This window comes from Nestor notabilis, unplaced genomic scaffold, assembly GCF_000696875.1.
Source record: "Nestor notabilis isolate BGI_N333 unplaced genomic scaffold, ASM69687v1 scaffold7277, whole genome shotgun sequence".
In the NCBI taxonomy this organism is placed as follows: Eukaryota; Metazoa; Chordata; class Aves; order Psittaciformes; family Psittacidae; genus Nestor; species Nestor notabilis.
The window spans coordinates 57,988-77,392 of NW_009935054.1; the positions used below are offsets into that span (position 1 = coordinate 57,988).

Consider the following 19,405-nt stretch of genomic DNA (forward strand, 5'->3'; position numbering starts at 1 on the left):
CATCACTAAACTCTGAATGTTACACATGCTTTAAATGGGAAATGAACTTCCCTTTTAAGCCAGAGGACACTCAAAATAGGATTCTTACTTTGAAGAGTTTAGAATTTCATTTCCAGGGAGAGTAAAGAGAGTTTCACCACATGTAGCTCTTTAAAGAAAGAGCTGAAGCTGCATTTTGATAGCGAGGCAATAAGCACTGACTAGCGTCCAAGGAGAACAAGTTACTCTCATGAGGTTCAAAAACCTGGCTTACTTTCTACTGGTTTCAAGAACAGGACAATCTGACAATGAGATTTAAACTGAGGCTGTTAGTGCAAGGAAATTCGTCCTGAAAGCAAAACACAGCATCCTTAAATCAACTCTATTTAATGTTGACATTCTGCAGCAAAGCGCAGCTCTCTGCAAGGAGGCTTCAGTTCTCAAAAAAGCATCCTATTCTGCATATATTTACAGACAGATTACAATAGTGTATTACAAATTGAGCCAGATGTTTTGAATAGCCTCAAATTTCATATGCACACACACCATTTGGTACACAACTGGGGAGAAACATGAAACTCTGCATGTACACAGTGTAGCTTCTGCAGAGGTTTGAAAATTTGGGTCAAGATTATACCACATATCAAAATAAAGCCATATACTGCTGTAATTTTTCAGCAGCAACCCGAGAGCCTTGCTAGTTCATGCAAAACCATTACCGATTTAAAACACAATGAGAAGATGCTTAGAGAAACGTACTCCAGTTATATCTTCTATCTTATTCAGCGGCAACATGACAACTTAGTGATGACGCTGCAGCCCACGCTGATCTACACCATTAGAAGACCTTGACTGTTTTGCAAATACAAAACAGTGAGCCAGCTAAGATGTGTTGAGCACCTCCTCACCTCCTCCCACTCATCCTGGCTTTGGCCCAAACCCCTCTGTTCCAGTTCCAACCACTTCCATTTAGCACTCATCTTTCTCTTTTAGCTTAACAGCTACTTATTCTGTAGCTTTCTTACAGTCTTCAGAAAACCATCATCCCACTCAGATCTGCCACGTTACCACTTTAAAAATGCTGTCTCACACAGGCAACATAAAACCTTTGCATTTCGCACTCCTCTCATGCTCTATCTTCATGGAGCCTGTGTTTCAAACTGCTGCCCGAGATGGCATATCTATGTGGAGGCTGGCTTTAAATGCTGCCTAGCCGTGCCTGCCGTGTGACTTTAAAGAGTAGGAGAAGGCTTGGTGCTTGGCCTCAGTGTTTGACCCCTCTCTAGGCATAGAACAGGCCTACAAAAAGTCAACCTACCTGGAATTACAGCCTTTTTTCATCTTCCAATATCATGTACACCCATCAGCTGGCACTCCACACAGGCACACAAACAAAACCAGTTCCCACCATAGAAGGAATGTAAAGGAACACAAACAGTTCTGGAAGAGCTGTAATCAGAGAAGTAAGATTTCCATTGCCGTCATTACCAAGGCCTCTAATAGGGAAGGGCCAGCATGTCACTGGAATTGTGGGGGTTCAGGTTATGTAAGACAGGGATAAGTATGGGGAATGGCTGGGGACAGAAGACAGGACTGGACCTGAGGAGATAAACTTGTCAGGAAGAACAGCTTCATCATCCAAATTCTGTTTAGCAGAAATCTGTTTCCATTTTCTGTACTAAGAAATAAACATGTTTTTAAATACAGACAGATATTATGTTTTAAAAGAATATACAACATTCTAGAAGTACATTTTAATAAAAATTGAGCATTTCTTGTGTGATTCTTCTCTAAACTAAAGGTGAGTATATGAGTTTGTAACACTATTACATACACAGCTTCTCAGGAACATGAGAAAATTACCAAGGTCTTGGCTTTTCACCCTTAAGTGTGAGTGGAAGACTTTTTGAGTAACATAATTACTTCTTTTCATCATGGAGTTTAAGGGTATTGATACAGCGTATCTTTAGGAATATATAACACACTGGTTATAAGTTTTTTTTTGTCTGCATTAATGGTGATATCTTTGTTATTTTTCAACTCTGGCATGACTTGGCAATCTAAAACTTGAAGAAAATAATTTTAAATAAAATAAAACAACTACATAGATGTGAAATCATACTTTGCAGTTACCTATTCCTTGAGGATCTCAGGTTATTTAAGTCTTCTTAAATTTTAACATCTTTGTGAATTAGGATAGATAAACAGAAGTGTAAGTATGTTAATCAGCATTTCAAAAGCAATGCAAGAGCCATATTAAGCACAGAGGGAAACTTATTCATGAGAATCTTTTAACTCTGGACTTTTTAGTATCCTGAATTAACATTCTGTCATAGTAAGCACTATCAACAACCATGTTTAGATTCATTATCTTTAGTTCATGTGCATGTAGAAAGAACTTTTCAGACATTAACCCAAATCAACGCACGTTGAGTGCTGTCTTTCTAAGCCTAAACCAGGTCTGTTGTTATTTGGATGTTTTCTACATTGTAGCAAAACTGTAGAGTTGATAAAATGAGATTAGTGTAATCCTGTTACTACTGCAATAACTTTCTAGTAGTAGCCTGAATAATAATATTGTGAAAAATATGTAGGTTGCCTGTATGCAGTTTTCATCTATATTGGTCAATGTGCAATAATGAATCATGAATTTTAACTGCATACTTATCAAAACATTGCTTCTGAAAAGACAAATAAATTAATCAGAGCCTTGGCAATGCTGTTAAGGGGCAATATCATTAGATAAAGACAGTTACTTTGTATTTGGTGTGAACATATTTCAACATTTTTGCTGAGTGATGTGGTATTCCAAGTCAGTTTAAAATGTGTTTTCACTGGCAAAGTCTATCAGATTACTTACACCTGTGCAGCACATTGCAGAAAAACTAGTGTGCCTGAAAAGGATTGTGCTGGAAAGCGAGCATCTATTACCTGTGTTTTCCCATCTAGTAGCTGCTCCGACATGAAGATAAATGCACAATGATACCCAGAGCAAGCCTGTGTGTAGTAATAAATATAGTTGATGAAAACTACCATGAAGCAGCTAGTAACTTTAATTATAATTATTTGATACATTAATTTATTAGTTCACATTTTTGCCTAGTGCTGCATGCCAGCTGTTTGAGTCATCTTATTGACATTCTGATGAAAGTAAGAGGAAAGTAAAGCATTACACCATTTAAAACCCAACTTACAGGAGAGCTTATTATCATCCAGTATATCTCAGAAAGGAATAACGATATAAGCATCTGGCTGTTGAGCATCATTTTTAATTTTACTGTAATAATTAAAAATACACAATAGCAGATATATTTTTAAAGACCAAAATAAAACAGAGGGGTTAAAAAACATTTGAAAATCTTTACCACCCTCCCAGTATATGAATATGAAGCTGCTAAAGTTCTGACAGGTGAGACTAGAAAGAGGTACCACACATGATATCAGTATTTCTAATTGTTAGAATATTTAAGTATCTTATACAATTGCGTATCACACATAAGCGAACAACAATGCATATTCCTTTTTTAAGCTTGATAGTTTATAAGCCTTTCTAGAGATGAGAATCTCCAAACTCCCTTGGAAGCAATAATTAACCCTGCTGCCACATATATCTAATAGACAGTACAAACTAGTAAATAGAACTGGAATTCACAGGACATGTGATAGTTCCCTTCTATTGTTAGCATAGACAGAACATTTGACTTTCCTTGGCCTCAACTTCTCCATTGTTCACTGGCAATAACAACTCTTACTCTGGAGAGCTTTGAGACACCTAAAGGGCAGTGCTTTTATCCCCATTCTAGAGCTAGCTCAACAAAAGCACTCTGAAGTATTTCATCCACATTCAAAACAATAAATCAGTGTAGATTCAGGAAGAAGATCTGATTCCCAGCACTTCTGATTCAACCAAAAAAAAAAAAAAAAAGACATTTTTTTTATATATATATATATCCCTCACTTTTCATATGTTTTATAAGAACTATATAAATGTTTTACTTTTACCTTTGCATTGTAACTAATGTTCACATAAACTGAATGTGCATCTCCTGAGAGATGCTATGCCATTTATTTTGCACATTGCTGTTTTGGTCTCCTGTAGTGGAGTATTATCCTGGTATTTTAAATCTCTCTACTTTGAAAAATGCACACAAGAGGAATACATATTGACATATAAATATAAACCTGGCTTTACCTATGGTCACTGTAACATAGCTATTTATGAGTCACACTTATGTGACTCCCATTTTAGTTGCATACCTAATCCATCTTAATATCTTTGACATTTATTATAGTGTAATTAAAGATTGCTGATATTTCCATTACAAACACTACTTTATGTAGTTTAGAACTTGATCATAACATACATTTCCAGTAGATTTTGTTACTAATTTTTCAAAATGCTCCATGCAATTGTCTTTAAGCCGAAGTAGCGGGAAGAAAGTTTGCAACATTCAAATTATTTCTGATCACAAATAACTTTAGAAGAGCAGTGTTCAAAGTTTAACATGACATGTACATAACTTCTTCTATGTAAAAAATAAATATAAGTCTACTTTAAAAAAATAGCCATTACAAAGCTGGTATTTCAAATTCAAAGATTTTTTCAACACAACAGTAAGTATTGTAAAATAAAATTTGACAAACAATCCTAACTCCTTCTGAGTGATACTAAACTAATTATTAAAAATCTAGCTTTTTATTAACACCTAAATGAGGTCATGTGTTAAGCTAGCACACTAAGCTCATTAGTCTCCTCCTTTTTAACAAACACATCATGAACACTGTTGCTCAAATTGCCAGAGAGTACACACGTGCACAGATGAATCACACATTTTGGGAGCAAAAAAATAAGGAGAGAGCATTTTTTTTAAATACTGTCATTAAATAATATAAGATTATGATTCAGTCTTAAAGTTCTCACTCAGCAGCTCTATGAAATAATTTTAAGTTTTGCCTATAAAGAACTCTACAATCCAGGGCCATGAAGATGTTTTGAGGATACCTCAGTCATCCAATATTTGTCCTCAGATTAGTACCATTGTGGGATTAATATCATTAACATTAAAAAAACTAAAAATAATTATTAGAATTATTCTAATCCCCTAAGTCATTAGAAAGTATATCTAGTTGTGATTATATTCTCTGGGTTTGCTGCCCAACGAAGTATTAAGCATGTGGGACTGTTTCATAGGTTTTCAAAGTCTTCAATGAAGCATTCTTTAGGAAGAATGACAGGAAGAGAAACTTTTATCTTTGTAAACAAAAAGAGAAATTATTTGCATCCTTTTGTGTCCAAAACGTTATTGCAAGTCAAAAACCCTAGCAGCTAAGGATGCAGGAACATTCAGCCTTTTATATAACGCATAACTGAATTGCTGACCTTTGCATGCTCCTGCTTCAGTTGCTCTGCAGGCTTTCTTCTGCCTTCTTGTGCTCTGTAAGAATACTTGTTGCAGGTCTGTTTAATAGTTCTTGGGAACTTTAAGGAAAATACTGTTGTCATGCATGAAGCTCAAAATGCTGCTGTTCAGGCAAAGCCCTCCTGCTAGCTTTTTGGATAGAACTGAACTGCTTGACCACAAGTGTCTAGTGCACTGAACAATGGCAGTTGGTGGTTCCAGGAGGAGACAGGACCAGGAAGGAAATAGTGGGCAGGGGATGGGGAGCAGCAGGGCAGGGAGCTCCCCAGCCAGGTGAGCAGAGCAGTAACAGGGTCAGTCACAGCCTGCAGAGTGCTAGACTAACCTCTAGGGGTGAAGCAACTCTGGGGTAACACCAGGAGATGCAAGACCAGGATGGGTTGAGCCCACCAGATCACTCAGGCAAGGACCAGAGTCCAAATGCACTCCTGGGTTGGTGGGCAGAGGGTGTTTGAGTGGAAGCCCCTAGTGAAGCTTCCACAGCCCTTGCTCACAGCTTAGTGTTTTCCACAAAAACCATGTCCAGTGTTGCACAGCTCCACTGGATCAGAGCCAATGTCAAACACAGGCAGGGGAGATATGTGCCAGGTGGAGAGCCTGCAGGCAGGAGACTGCCTGCAGCAGCTAGAGCCTGCCAGCACACACAGGGCAACAGGAGCTGCCTGAGGCACCCCCTAGCAGGACTCCTACCACCACTCCCACAAGCCTAAATCTCTCATAGGTCTTCAGACACACCTGCCAGTTCCATGTAAATGTCTGAAATGCCCTCTGGCGCCATTAATGGCAGTAGCCGCTAGTATTTAGGGAACCAAATCCCACCCTCCAAGTGTTCACAGGGCCTTTTATCACCACTTCATCTTCTCTATCTGAGGAGTTTCTGTGCTTAGCCAGTTTTTATTGATAGTGGTTACACCCAAACCCTGACCTTGTTCTTGGTATTAAACAAAAAAAAACCCTGTAGTTTCAATTGCTTCTCTTCCTAGTTAAGGAAAGAGATGACAGATTGTATAAGAACGTTCATTTATCTCCAGGAGATACAAATAATGGCATTGCAGCTTACAACTTTGTAAGTGGAATATGAGTGACAGGGGTGTGTAGGCACTTGTGAGCAACTAACGTTATCATGTAGCTTATTGCTCTCCTGAGATTATCTTAAAATATGATAAGGGTCATACCAATTCAGTGATGTTCCTCCATAAGCAAAGCGATAGAGTATGGGGAATTTTTTCCCCCCCATTTTGGGAATCATCCTCTTTTGGAGAAGTACAAAACTGGAATCATCAAAAATCAGAAAACTGAAAGGTTAATCAATCATTTCCTGAAACAGAGGAAAATTGGAAGGTATTCTCTCAACCATAACTCTTGGATAATTAAATCTATATTTGTTTCCAGACATTTTAACAGGCAGTCTTGTGCTGTTTCTACAAAAGCTGCCATGGCTTCTCTATTATGCAAGAGTATCAATTCCAAAATTCAGTTTTCCCCCTTGTCCTTTTGACAGACTTATTGCTTCTCATTATCATTTATTAGTTAAATCCAAGGATTTTAGATTAAGGATAGAGATGGAAGATGAGAAGCCATAGACACAACCTGTTAACTTTCTATCTCTGCTATCCTTACACCATGGTTAAAATAAAATTTGTTCCGTAGAGGATTTTGCGCATTCAGTAGTGAAACATAATCAACTAAGCTCACCCATGTGGATGCTAGGATAAACTGGTACCTTTTTACAGGAGAGAGGGATCACCATACATTCTGTGGCTGTGCGCTGGGAAGAACTGCATTGTAGATGCATCTTCTTGTAGAAACTAAAGACTTTTCCTGCAATTTGATTAGAACTGCCTTAGCTTTGAAATGAGAATTGTGCAGAAAGAACAGGCAAAAAAAATCTAAAATTTCTACCAGAAATTTTCAGCAAACACAGTGCATCCATTACCCACCTTATAATTTACCCTCTAATGACTTAATAAAACCAGTTTGATTATAAATAAATAAATAAATAAAAATCAAACATTTCAATTGTGCCTCTAACAGTCATTTCTAAGACTAGTCAAGATGGAGATGTCTGCCTTTACAAACTACTCTCATGTGGTCAATGCTTATTCCCTTGTATTCTTGGCAATATAATTAATCACAACATTGTTTCAACTTTGCACCAGAGATCTTTGTATTAATGTTCATCATTTTATGACTGTAATTTTGACACAGTAAGAAATACTTTAGGCTTGTAACTTGTCTACGGTGGTTTGTTTTGTGTTAATTTCAGAATGTGCCTTGATAGATAAGCACAAACCAGTTTTGTTTTCATGCTGTCAAAGCATCGATTTGACAGTATCCTTAGATAGTTTTACTGAACTTACTACAGCACATGTTGAATTAGGGACACTTAAAATCATCATGAATATCTCATTTAAAAGAGCAATAGCTGTTTTTCATATAAGGTATGTGTGTGGTTTAAATCCACCAAAGAAGCCTGATCAGCACCTGCACATGTATTCATTGTAGGAAAACATTTAAAAACCATTTGGCAGTAACTGTAACGGGTAACAATAAATGAAATTCTAATCATAATCTAACAGTAGCTCTAATTGGAAGACAGGCATGGGAGAAATCTAAGTAACAAAACCTCCAATTCAGTTATTACCTACTGGCTATTTAAATGAATAAGATAAGTTACAGAAATTTGGGGTTTCATCATGTGCCATGTAACACTAATTGTAACAGCAATAGTTGTAACCTTTCTGAGGTTTTCCCCATGCCCTTATATCCTTAGTCCTAATATTTACTTTATATGGCTGAAATCTCACAAGTCAGTGGAGCTCCACATAGAGATCTTTAACACATAACAAGTATATTTTGTATTTTTAGGATTGTTTCCAAATAATGGAAATGATTTGTCACTAAATCTGGCAATTTGAAAATATATTGATTGTGGTTGCTCATATTCTGATACAATTGGAAACAATTTTAAACCTTTGCATTTGAATCAGACTAAATGGTTTGCATTCCCCAATTCCATTAGTGTCTATCTGAACAACTGTGGGAAAAATATTACGAATACCTTGACAACTGCAGAGGTTTTCTTGTGCAGGTTTGCTATATGTATGTATAAATGTCCACATTCTTGTTAGGCATACACACAAGCTTCCTCATTTGTTTCAATATTCTTTATATTCTGTTATTATTCTTATCATTTATTGATTAAATGATCACATATTTCGAGAATAATGCATGTTAGGTACAGAATCTTTATAGTATTCATAGGAAATAATTCTGTATTTGACAAGAAATCACTTGTGCTCCACCTCAATTTACTGAACTTATTTATGCAGTGAGATGAAACTTCCTAATTTTTTCACGGCATTTCAATGTGCTGTTCACAGCTCTCTCTATGTAGACAACCACTGCATATATTGAAGCTATGAACATCATTACTGAAAACATGGGTTTAACTTGCTTGGTTTTTTAACCACTTACTATACTGAGGTAGAATATTCTGTTATCATGTGTGTTGAAAAATTCCTTATAAGTGAATTCAAATAACACTCTCTACTAAATAAAAAGTACCAAGGAAACAGATGTACTGGGAGGGCGAGGGGGGGGCAAAAAAAAAAGCCAAGAATAATTTCTTCAGCCACTACACCTGCATTCTTTCAGTGTTATGAACAGTCGTGGAATCCAAGGTCAAAAACTTCTTATGATTTCAGTAGTGCCATTCACACAAACTACTGATGAACAGCATGGGAAATTCACTGCAGTAGAAGTAGGGTCAAAGCTTGCATCAGTGCTTTAGAATAGACCAAAATGTTGTATAATATATTCAGAACTGTCAACTCGCCAACCTGACCAGGGACTATAATGCTCATGATCTGGGAGACAAAAAGGAGAAAAGTGAAGAAATGGTTTTTAAAAGAGAGAGAGGGAGAGAGAAGGCTGTAACAAATGATACTGCAAAAAGAGTGCACTGAAGAAAAACAGTAATGGGAGAGAGATCATACAAAACATTCCTTGAAATGAAAGACTTCAGAATTCAAGAAAGGAAGCAAGGACATCTAATGAAAAGTTTTCTTTCTGTGACTTTATCATTAATGGTCATTATGCTGTTCCCACAGACAATGAAAATTTTATAATAAATCCAGTTTTTGATGCAGAAGGAGAACGCCACCTATCCCAGATCAAAAAAGATGTCCTTTTGAATACATTCATTTCTCTTTCTTTAAGTCAAGAGCAAGTCTCATCTTTATGTGGCTGACCCACCTGAATAAGAAGCTGCTATAGGCAAGCTGTACAAAAATTAAGGCAGCACAAAGGAAGGTACAGAATTTATTTTTGCCCCTCTTGGATGGCTTTTGTGAAAGATAAGAGGGTAAAAGAAATTTTTTTTAAGTCCAATAGAGTATTGTTTTTCTGACTGAGCAGCAGGTAGACCAAAAGCCCAGGGCATGTGCTCTGAAGCTGCCCACAGTAACTGGAAAGAACATAAGCCAGCAGCACAAAGCTGTGCCTGAGGTGGCCCACCAGATCAAAGAGAACAAGACTTCCATTTGTGTTACTGTGTCTATATTGCTGCTTTAGAATAAAACCAACCACAGCTAGCTATCTCTTTTCTTTCAAGAAGCTGCAAAGATATTAAAGTTGAGTTTTGATCAGCCTCAGAAATTTTCATGTATTATTCAGATTTGAGCATTTAAGAGGAAAGTAGACATTTATCAGACAAGTATGTTGCTCTCAATACATTTCGTCTAACATCCAATATAATTTCTGTGAAACACTAGCACATCACTTATCCCTTGAACTGCTCTACCTGGTTGAAAGACTGGATATTTCCCTCTTGTTTTCCTTTTTTATTCCATTTTCAAAGGTAATAACATCAGAATTTCAAATCAAAAATATTTTATGACTTGTGGCAAGGCATCTTTCATCATCACTCATTGTGATATTATCCTAAAAAAGAGGCTTCAGTATTTTATTAATGATTACTTTGGAAAAGATGTTTACATTTTAATTAAAAATAATATCTCTTAATAATTGCATAGGTTTGTTGGTCTGAGGGTGAGGAGCAGGAGTTGCCCCAAGGACAGAAAAGCTTCAAATACCTATCCATTTTGACACGTGGCTTTTTTCTGTCTCCTTTGTATAATGTTTTAAGGATCCCATAATCAAACCATAGCTTAGATTGTAAATTGATGAATGATGAAAATAACATTAAAATTTTTCCTTTAATTTACTTTAAATATTTCATTTCCCACAGTAGCACAGATCTGGAGACTGTGCTCAGAAATATCCCCCCAAATGACCTGCAAAGCTCTCCAAGGCAAATCAGATATCCTTGTTTTGCTTCTTAATGATCAGTTTTATTTTCTGTCTTCTAATAATAAAGATCTACCTGCAAATCCGCAGCTAGTTCAGCCACACAAGTCTTAATAGTCATGCGTGGTTACTTCAGAATTAGTTCTTTCACTTGCATCACTTCTCTGTTTCATTCTTTGATCAGACCTTGATACCTGATGTCTTTCAGATTAATTCAAACTAATTTTTCATTACTGTTACTTTTAACGAGGAAGATAAGGCAGAGCTTGTTCAACACCTCTCAGCAGTGGAGGCAATAGTTCATTGCTTGGAGTGTAAGAAGGGGTAAAGGCATGTCAGGCAGGAGGAGGTAAGAGGGGTACAATGGGCAAGAAAGCCCTGTTTTGTGCTCCTGCTGCTTGGGGAAATGAAAAGGTCAAGGGCCAACACAGGCTGGAGGTCCACCAGCCCCACCTGCACAAGCAACTCTCTTTGGGCTTCGATGCAGAGCAAGGGGTCCGCAAGGTCCTTGCCCTTCATCCCCTGCTCAACAGCTCCCAGGCCTTCACTGAGTAAAGCCTAGAGCCAATTATGAAATACAATATGTTATAACACATATCTTAAAAAAATACTGTGTGAACATTAGAAACATTGTTAATTTTCATAACAACATTTAATATACTTGCCTTGTTTCGATCTTGGCACCATGTCGACTGCTTTTGTTTAAGGCATAAATTTTGTTTTAAATTCCAGTCAAAGTGCTCCAGTTAAAGTACTTTTCTTTATGCTGCTGATGTGCTACACTTAATAGTTATAGCTAATCCAATTCCTAAACTCAGTAAAAATAGTTATTTAATACTAGTTTTAAAAGTAGTCTTAACCGTGCTCTCAGGAAGGTGGAAATGCTTTTAGAGTTGCTCAGAATAAAAGTAAAATGAGATTGGCAAAAAAAAATAATGGGATTTCAGAACATTTTCAGATTATTTCATTTAACTTCCAAATCACCACAATTGCTGTCTACATGATACATATATGTGTGTACATGTGTGTGTGCAAGGATGAAACTAAGGAAAAGGAGGCTGAGAAAATACAAGATTAACATTTCAAGAATTTTCAGTTATGTAGTAGTATGCTGAGAACATTAAGATCTACATGCTTTTGCTTTAATGCCTTCCTTTAGCAAACTTTTAAAATCATTCAAGAATAATGAAGGAGAATCTTTTGATCATTCCCTTCTTTAAATACATTTACAAAACTTTCTAATGAGAAATAAATTGACTGATTTAAAAATCAGCACCTATAACACTGTATCCAGAATTTTTTAGACAGAAATGATTGGAGGTATTTGATAGCAACCTTCATCAGTGTGTCAGGCAGAAGTACTAGCACGTAGCAAAACCCTACCTCAGCCACCCGTCTCCAGCAATCTGTAACTACAGATCAGAATCTGGGCTGAGGGTCTCTGAAAATAACAGGCTTTAGATGTCAAATTAATTTTAAAAATAGGAAGGCTATTGGAAAATAAATTTGGTTTACTGAATACTTCAAAAATTCGGATAATGTATTCCAGGCCAAACATGGAGTGAAATATCCCATCTGCTGTTTAAGAAATGGTATTTAATTAGCCATTGAATTCCACTCCATTATTCAAGGCAAACAATGGTCAGTATTGATGGGACAGATATTTTGCATTTCATTGCCTGAACTGCAGGAAGCATCCCAGCAATAAGTACCCTAGGACAAGCAGAATCAGTAGCTGTATCATCAGATAAAGTATTTTGATTTTGCGCATTGATATGGCTAAATATATACAATATGAGTAAAGTCAGCTTCAAAGATACATAGCCTCAGTTATAAGAGATCTAACTCAAATATCAACTTTTAAAATAGAGTTAATTTTTTTCAGTCTGTTAACATTATTTTTTTCTCGGTTGTTTATCTCATCACATTCTTTGGCGGTGATTTACCATTCCTTGTACATAAAATAAACACTATTTTTTGTAATTTATAAAACATCAGAATTCAGACATATGGCTGTCATCAATAATGTGTGGTTTGTTGTACCTTAATATTCAAATTACAATTCAGAAATGGACAACAACAAATGGACAATCCATAGTTCGTAGTAAAAACCTTTGATTGCTAAAGGAATCGCTGAAAAAGATCATTTAACTGTTTTCTCCCAACTGCACCTATTAGTTTCTAACACACTGCATTATTATGTGGCCCACTTGGATGCAGAACATTAGAAAGCAGTTGTTAGAGTCCTTCTACAGTGAGAAAATTACTTTTCTAAAGCAAGCCAGGACTGGTAAGATTATCAATAAGGTTGCTGGTGCACGAAATTCTACAGATTCATGTAGAAACACATCACTTCAGAACTTACACTGCTTCAAATTTTGTTCTCAGAATATTTGGGTTGCTTTTAAAAATGACTAAATTAACATTTAAAAATCTGTAGTTCTTTCTAGCAATAAATAGTGATGTTTAAAGCAAAATTAACAATATTGTCCCTATTCTGAATTATTTAGGGTATTTTTAGGCTAAGGTACGCATAAACAGCATATAATGTTGAGTCTACTTCTAAACCAAATAAACTTTCCCTAATTCTCGCATGAAAAATCTTTACTGTTACGTTCTGTCTAGATAGTAGGTGTGAGTTTTTCTAAGATTGTCTCTCCTATGGAAGACAGAGCTGCAGTCTAACACACATTCTACTAGTGATATCATCTGGAATAAAACACAAATTGACACATTTAAGTAGTATGTTTGTCATCTCTACATATTTACCCAATGAAATATTTCAACTGATATTAAGTAAAGTAAAACTGCCAATTTTTCAAATACAATAAAACTTTTGCCTGTATTGTTTTCTCTTAACTCTTGTCAAATCTGACTTCTGAGGTTGTTATATCAGGCTAAAATATCTAAGATAGTTTTAAGATGACAGTTAGCAAAGTAACAAATCTAATTAAGAAGCAATATTTGATCTGTAATGGAAATAACGACATTATCTTTTATTTCCATATGCATATACCATACAATCCCCATCAAATAGCATGCTGAACTTCCTGCCTGTGCTTGCCTTCTTTTTTGCATTTTTTCAGATCATTAATACATGCAGATCTCAATTATAAAACCCACCCTTCTCATACAGATCTTTTCAGTTCAGCCAAATTAGATTGCAGTTTTAACCACCATTCATGTTTTCCAAAACCTCTAGATACGTTGCCCCTTTCAAATAATAACACATCGACCTACAGTTTCAGTACAGTAATAACTGTAAAAAGCAGATACTGGCACAAGGCAGGTATTAATATTCATATTTTTCATTATTAATCATAATTCATATTAATTCATTAATACTATCATAGTCAGGGGTCTGAAGTCAATTATATGGTTCTCCAAGACTACAGCTTAAATCAAAAAAAAAGGAGCGGGGGGGGGTGAGATGAGAGATTGTCAAATAAAATTGATACTGGAAATGTTAAAACAACCCACATCCCCTGTTTACGTGTCTCGGGAAGAGGAGAGAGGTAGTGATTTCATGGTTTTAGTGCAGAGTTTCTCCTGTAGATGGGCTTATATTTATTCTGCTTTTCTTTCCCTCCCTCCCCTGCTATCTTTGCAGCAAATGTATGTGACAATGAACTACTGCATTGCCAGAACGGAGGAACATGCATCAACAATGTGCGATGCCAGTGCCCCCCAGCTTACACTGGCATTTTATGCGAGAAGTTGAAGTGTGAAAGGGATCCAGGAGGCTGCAGCCAAAACTCCGGCCAGGGGGCAACATCACACAGGCCTCTATTACTGCTGACTGCTCTACTAGGCGCAACTGGGCTTTGCATATGCTAGACTCCGTATGGTTGATGGCATCGCATTCAGACTACTTCAAATGAATGTGCCACATGAAAACAAAACAAAACCCAAGCGTTTGCTACTGACATTTAAAAAGGAAAAAAGAAAGGAAAAAACAACCACATACAAACTAAGAAGGCCTAACTGAACTAAGCCATATTAATCAGTTACGGACAGGGCTCTGAGTCAAGACTGTTCACCTCTGACTTGAGACAAGTTGGCAGCTGCCTATTCTGTCAAATCAATGCTAGCTGCCAAGCTTACACAGGATTGAGACACCTTTGACAGCCCTCAGGATGGGAATCGGAGCTGAAAAACATTTACTACTCCCATATGGTGCACGACTGTACCTCTGCCCAGTGTGTGGACCGACCAAATAAAGGCATTCTTTGCTGTCAGTGCATTGTGGGTATAAGGAAATCTGTAAAAGCTGCCATATTGGCCTGCTTCAGTCCCTGAATCCTTTCCAACCTGTGCTTTAGTGAACGTTGCTCTGTAACCCTTGTTGGTTGAAAGATTTCTTTGTCTGATGTTAGTGATGCACATGTGTAACAGCCCCCTCAATAAAATTCAAGCCAGTCATATCCTTGTATACCTTAGCAGCACTGCATCAGTAAGATGCTGTGTTCACCTACTGTACAAGAGTGGCTATAGGACAAAAAGTGTATTTATCCTTTTGTATTCAAATGAAGTTATTTTTCTTGAAATAATGTACAATGTAGATTTTTTGTATTATTGCCTATTTGTGTTACCAGACAATTTGTTAATGTATTTAATTCTAATCAGATAAGAGAAAAATATTACTTTTTATTTAGTCCTTTTCTTTTTCCTTTCATTTAATTGTGCAGAGATTTCTCTGTATGGGCAACGTGCTGGCATCAAAGAATATCAGTTTACATATATAACAAGTGTAATAAGATTCCACCAAAGGACATTCTAAATGTTTTCTTGTTGCTTTAACACTGGAAGATTTCAAAGAATAAAAATTCCTGCATAAACAGTTCCAGGATGATGTACTGCTATTTCTTAAGGCCTTTTCAAAAAAACAAAAAAATTTTGATCCTTTTTCCACCTAAAAAATAGATTCAACAGTGGAAATTGTATCATAACACTCTAACCTGGTTTCATTTTTTCTACCATCATTATTTTTGCAAATAATTTTAAATGTAAAGGAAGTCATTTGTTTGAGGAAGATTTTGTCAAGTCCCAAGCTTGGAAAAGGTATGAAAAGTTGAATAGTTCTCATCTTTGTTCTCTCAATTCATCACAGAAATTATTCCAAGTGTAATTTACAATGTATTACAGAAGCTAGTCTTTAATTCATTCCATTTTTGTGGGTTCTGGCAGTAATGAAGTAGATATAGCCACAGCTTATATTGTTTCTCCAAAAGCTTCATTAAAATGATATGTTTATATATGTACTAGTCTGCCTTAGAAACTGCAAAACCAGCAGCAATTACAAAAAAAAAAAAAAAAAGCCAAGATTTAACTTTTAATAAAGTCAAATTTAATATTTAGAAGAATGTCAAAATATACAGCAGCAAGTAGATAAAAAGTGCTGCTCCAGCAAATAAAGTTTGTTTCAAGTATTGCCCAAGGTGTAATAAATTCTTGTTTCTGCCTTTTATTAGGCCAATTACTGAGTGTGACAGAAAAGGATAGCAAGAATAGAGAGGCAAGCCAAAACCACAGCAGTGTTTCAAAGCCCTGAGAAAAAAAAAAAAAAAAAAAAAAAGAATAAATCAAAAGGTAGCAAGATTGTGTGAATTCATTTCCTGGCAATTTTCATCATAATGGATATAAATATTTTACCAACATAATAGCCCCGTATGGAAAACAATTAATGAGCAGAAGAAAATTCCTGAGAGAAATAAATTCTACCTGGCTGCCTCTTCCAAATGGTGAAGAGAATTTAGGGCACTGCTTTCTTGGATAAGCTCTTTTTGCTGAGGAAGCAAGTTTCGCAGGATAGTACCCAGCTTCCGGAAACAGGTATGCACATCAGGTCTTCATTCCTAAGAGGCCGAGGATTAAGATGCTGAAGACAACAGGCTGGTGCTTGTCCTGGCTGTCATCTTGGCCCTTCACACAGAATGTTTGCTATTCATACTGCCACTCTCTTACGGTGGACTAAATAAGATAAGGCAAAGATAAATTAGGAGCTTGGCTGGGTTGCCAGCCGTGTCCCACATGAGGTTGTTGGTATATATTAGAAGGATGGTCATGACAAAACCAGAAAATTATATTGCAGACTCAATGAGAAATATAAATGTTAATACAGGTGACATGCAGAGCCAGAGATTACCTATAATTAAGTGGATTTCTAATATTAAAATATGGAATTTAAGTTTTTTTAAAGCTTATTACCTCAGTCCAAATTCAGATTGTGCAATTATTGAGAAAAGATGCACTTTAATTGTGATTATAAACTCAGAGCTTTGTGAAAGCGCTAGGAAAGCATGTTACGCACGTCTGGTTAGAAGGGATTCTGCCAGCAGTGTTGAAATATAATGAATATCAGATCTCAATCAATTCAACAGCATTCCAATTTCATATACTTATGATCTTTTAAACCAGGGCAGAGTATACGACTTTCCACATATTTAGCTACCATTTCGTGCATTTTAATTCTCCCTTGCCTATTAATAAAGTTACCATTTTATAGTGGAGTACATTCAGTGGAAAGTTTTCTTATCAATCATCCTTTTCTTCAGCTTCATTATTTTTTCCTCTGAACTCCACATCACTAACTGAAAATTTTGAATGTAAGTTACTGCTTCTGTATTCCAAGTATATTTGTAAAATTACATGTGTATCTTAGAGAGAGGAGGGGGTTTACATCACTCAACATTGCTTTACCTGCTTTTTTTTTTAATTCAGTGGAAGATGAAGGCAGAACCTGTTCCCCATTTCAGAAGCTGTGAAGAACAGATTCCTTTTCCTGAAGATATGGTAGGATCTTTCCATGATAACAGATAGTTGCAATATCTACTTTATTTTTCACCTGAAAGTATATACCTCCTCCAATGTATTTTAGTGTTCTTGGAGAGGGTATCTTGTCCCTGTGAATGTCTGTAAAATAGATAACATGTGATTGTTAACTGAAAAACTTACAAAAGCACCATGACCACTAACCTAGGATTTTGGTTTGTATCAAAACATGGCAAAAGGAATCTACTGCAGAATTATTATTTCCTGTATGATATTTCTTTCCTGGAAGGTTTAACATCCAAGATCTGACCAGGCGTCACATTGCTTAGTTATCCAGATCATAGCTTCGAGCACAATGACCTTAAACCTAGCACTCATAATTAAATTTATGCAGTCCTAGTAGTTCCAGCTGTTTTGCTAATTCAGTCAGTCCTTGTCAGCTTCCAATTCCTGTGTTTCTAACTAGAGAATTGGTTCTGATCCAGGATCCACATATGTTTAATATCTGAAAATGGAGCCGCTTATGACAAGGTGCTGCTCCCTGACAAGGGGGCTACAGAAATTTCCACTTCAAACTATCCATCTTTCTCAAAGGAACATTAATAGAGAGGCATCAGTCTTAGTGCTGCATAACTGTCTCAAAAACAAACTACCCAAAGGAAAAAAAATATCTAGTCAGACACAAATTGACCTCAGATATTGCCCTCAAATGGTAATTGATCTGATACTTTATCATGACAGAGCCACAGATAACTTATTTCATGTACTGAACAGAACAAAAAATTAATATGGAAAAGACTCCTCAAATTTAGAAAGAGCTCTTATGCTTGCATATAATTTTAAACATCTCTCTAATAACTCCAAGATACGAGGGGGATTTGTTATAGCCTCATTGGGATTCTAGGTTTATTAAACCATTGAATTAACTAGATTCATCCATGCATGAGGTTTATTCACCTGTGAGAAATTTGAATAATATTTTTCATAGAATATGCAAGACCAGATTTTCAGCCAACCTCCAGACCAGCCTTTATGTTTGTGCTTGCAAATGCAGTTACAGATGTAAATATTAACACATAATCAATTCACTCCTAAGAAAATATATAAGTTTAATCATTTATGGTTGCAAGCATTTATCCACCAAACACAGATCTGGTGTTATAAATCAGAAATTTTATATTAACTAACTTAATATCCTTCCCACCATCATACAGTATCAGAAAGAAGAGGATGTAAGAAGCGCATGCATAACAAACAAGCAGAACAGCAGCATTTTGCACCATATGGTGCATTTCATTTAATGAAATGAAAGTTCATCATTGGTACAGTATGTTCACCAAAGCACCATTTTTGCCACAAAATGCAATAGATAAAATTCCAGTACAAAGCGTATCTTTCCCTTCCTTTTTTTTTCTGGCCATCATTATCTGTACAGACCCAAACACATACATGATGAAATTTTAAAGCCTCAAGGAACAGAGAAGTCTAATTCTTGCAACCTGTAGACCTAAACAGCTTGTAAAGACTTCAGGGTTAAACTCCTGCATACGTTGCTAGCTAATAAACGTTTCTGATAATGGCGCGTGTCATGGAAGTGCACTGAATCAGAGTTTCACAGCAGCCAGTATAACCAAAGTGACAGCATTGTTACAGAAAGCAGAACGGGACAGTGTTAGTCCTGCCCCTGTCAGCAGGGGTAACCACATCTCACCTGGAGATATACCTAGGCATCACTCCCCCAGCAAAGCTACTGTGTGCACGTTCTAGTTACAGTTGGTAAGACACCTGCTATTTACACAATGCTGCTTAATGGAGTTGCTGTACACATGTTCAAGTGTATTGTTGTCACTGGAAATACAACTTTTGTGCTAGAAGTGAACCATTGTTGAGAAATGGAAATAACAACACTGTATTCTGGGAGAAGA

The 19,405-nt window shown here is 36.4% G+C and overlaps 1 protein-coding gene across 1 annotated transcript in view; it reads left to right on the forward strand.

The window, feature by feature from the left end:
• LOC104408134 (netrin-G1-like) overlaps positions 1-15,553 on the forward strand; it is a gene marked incomplete at its 5' end in the record, with an annotated part of 62,272 nt that extends 46,719 nt beyond the window's left edge. The window contains one exon of the mRNA XM_010017627.1: positions 14,320-15,553. Coding sequence (XP_010015929.1) covers positions 14,320-14,546 — 227 coding nt within the window. The remainder of the gene's footprint in view (positions 1-14,319) is intronic.
• Between the last annotated feature and the right edge of the window lie 3,852 nt (positions 15,554-19,405).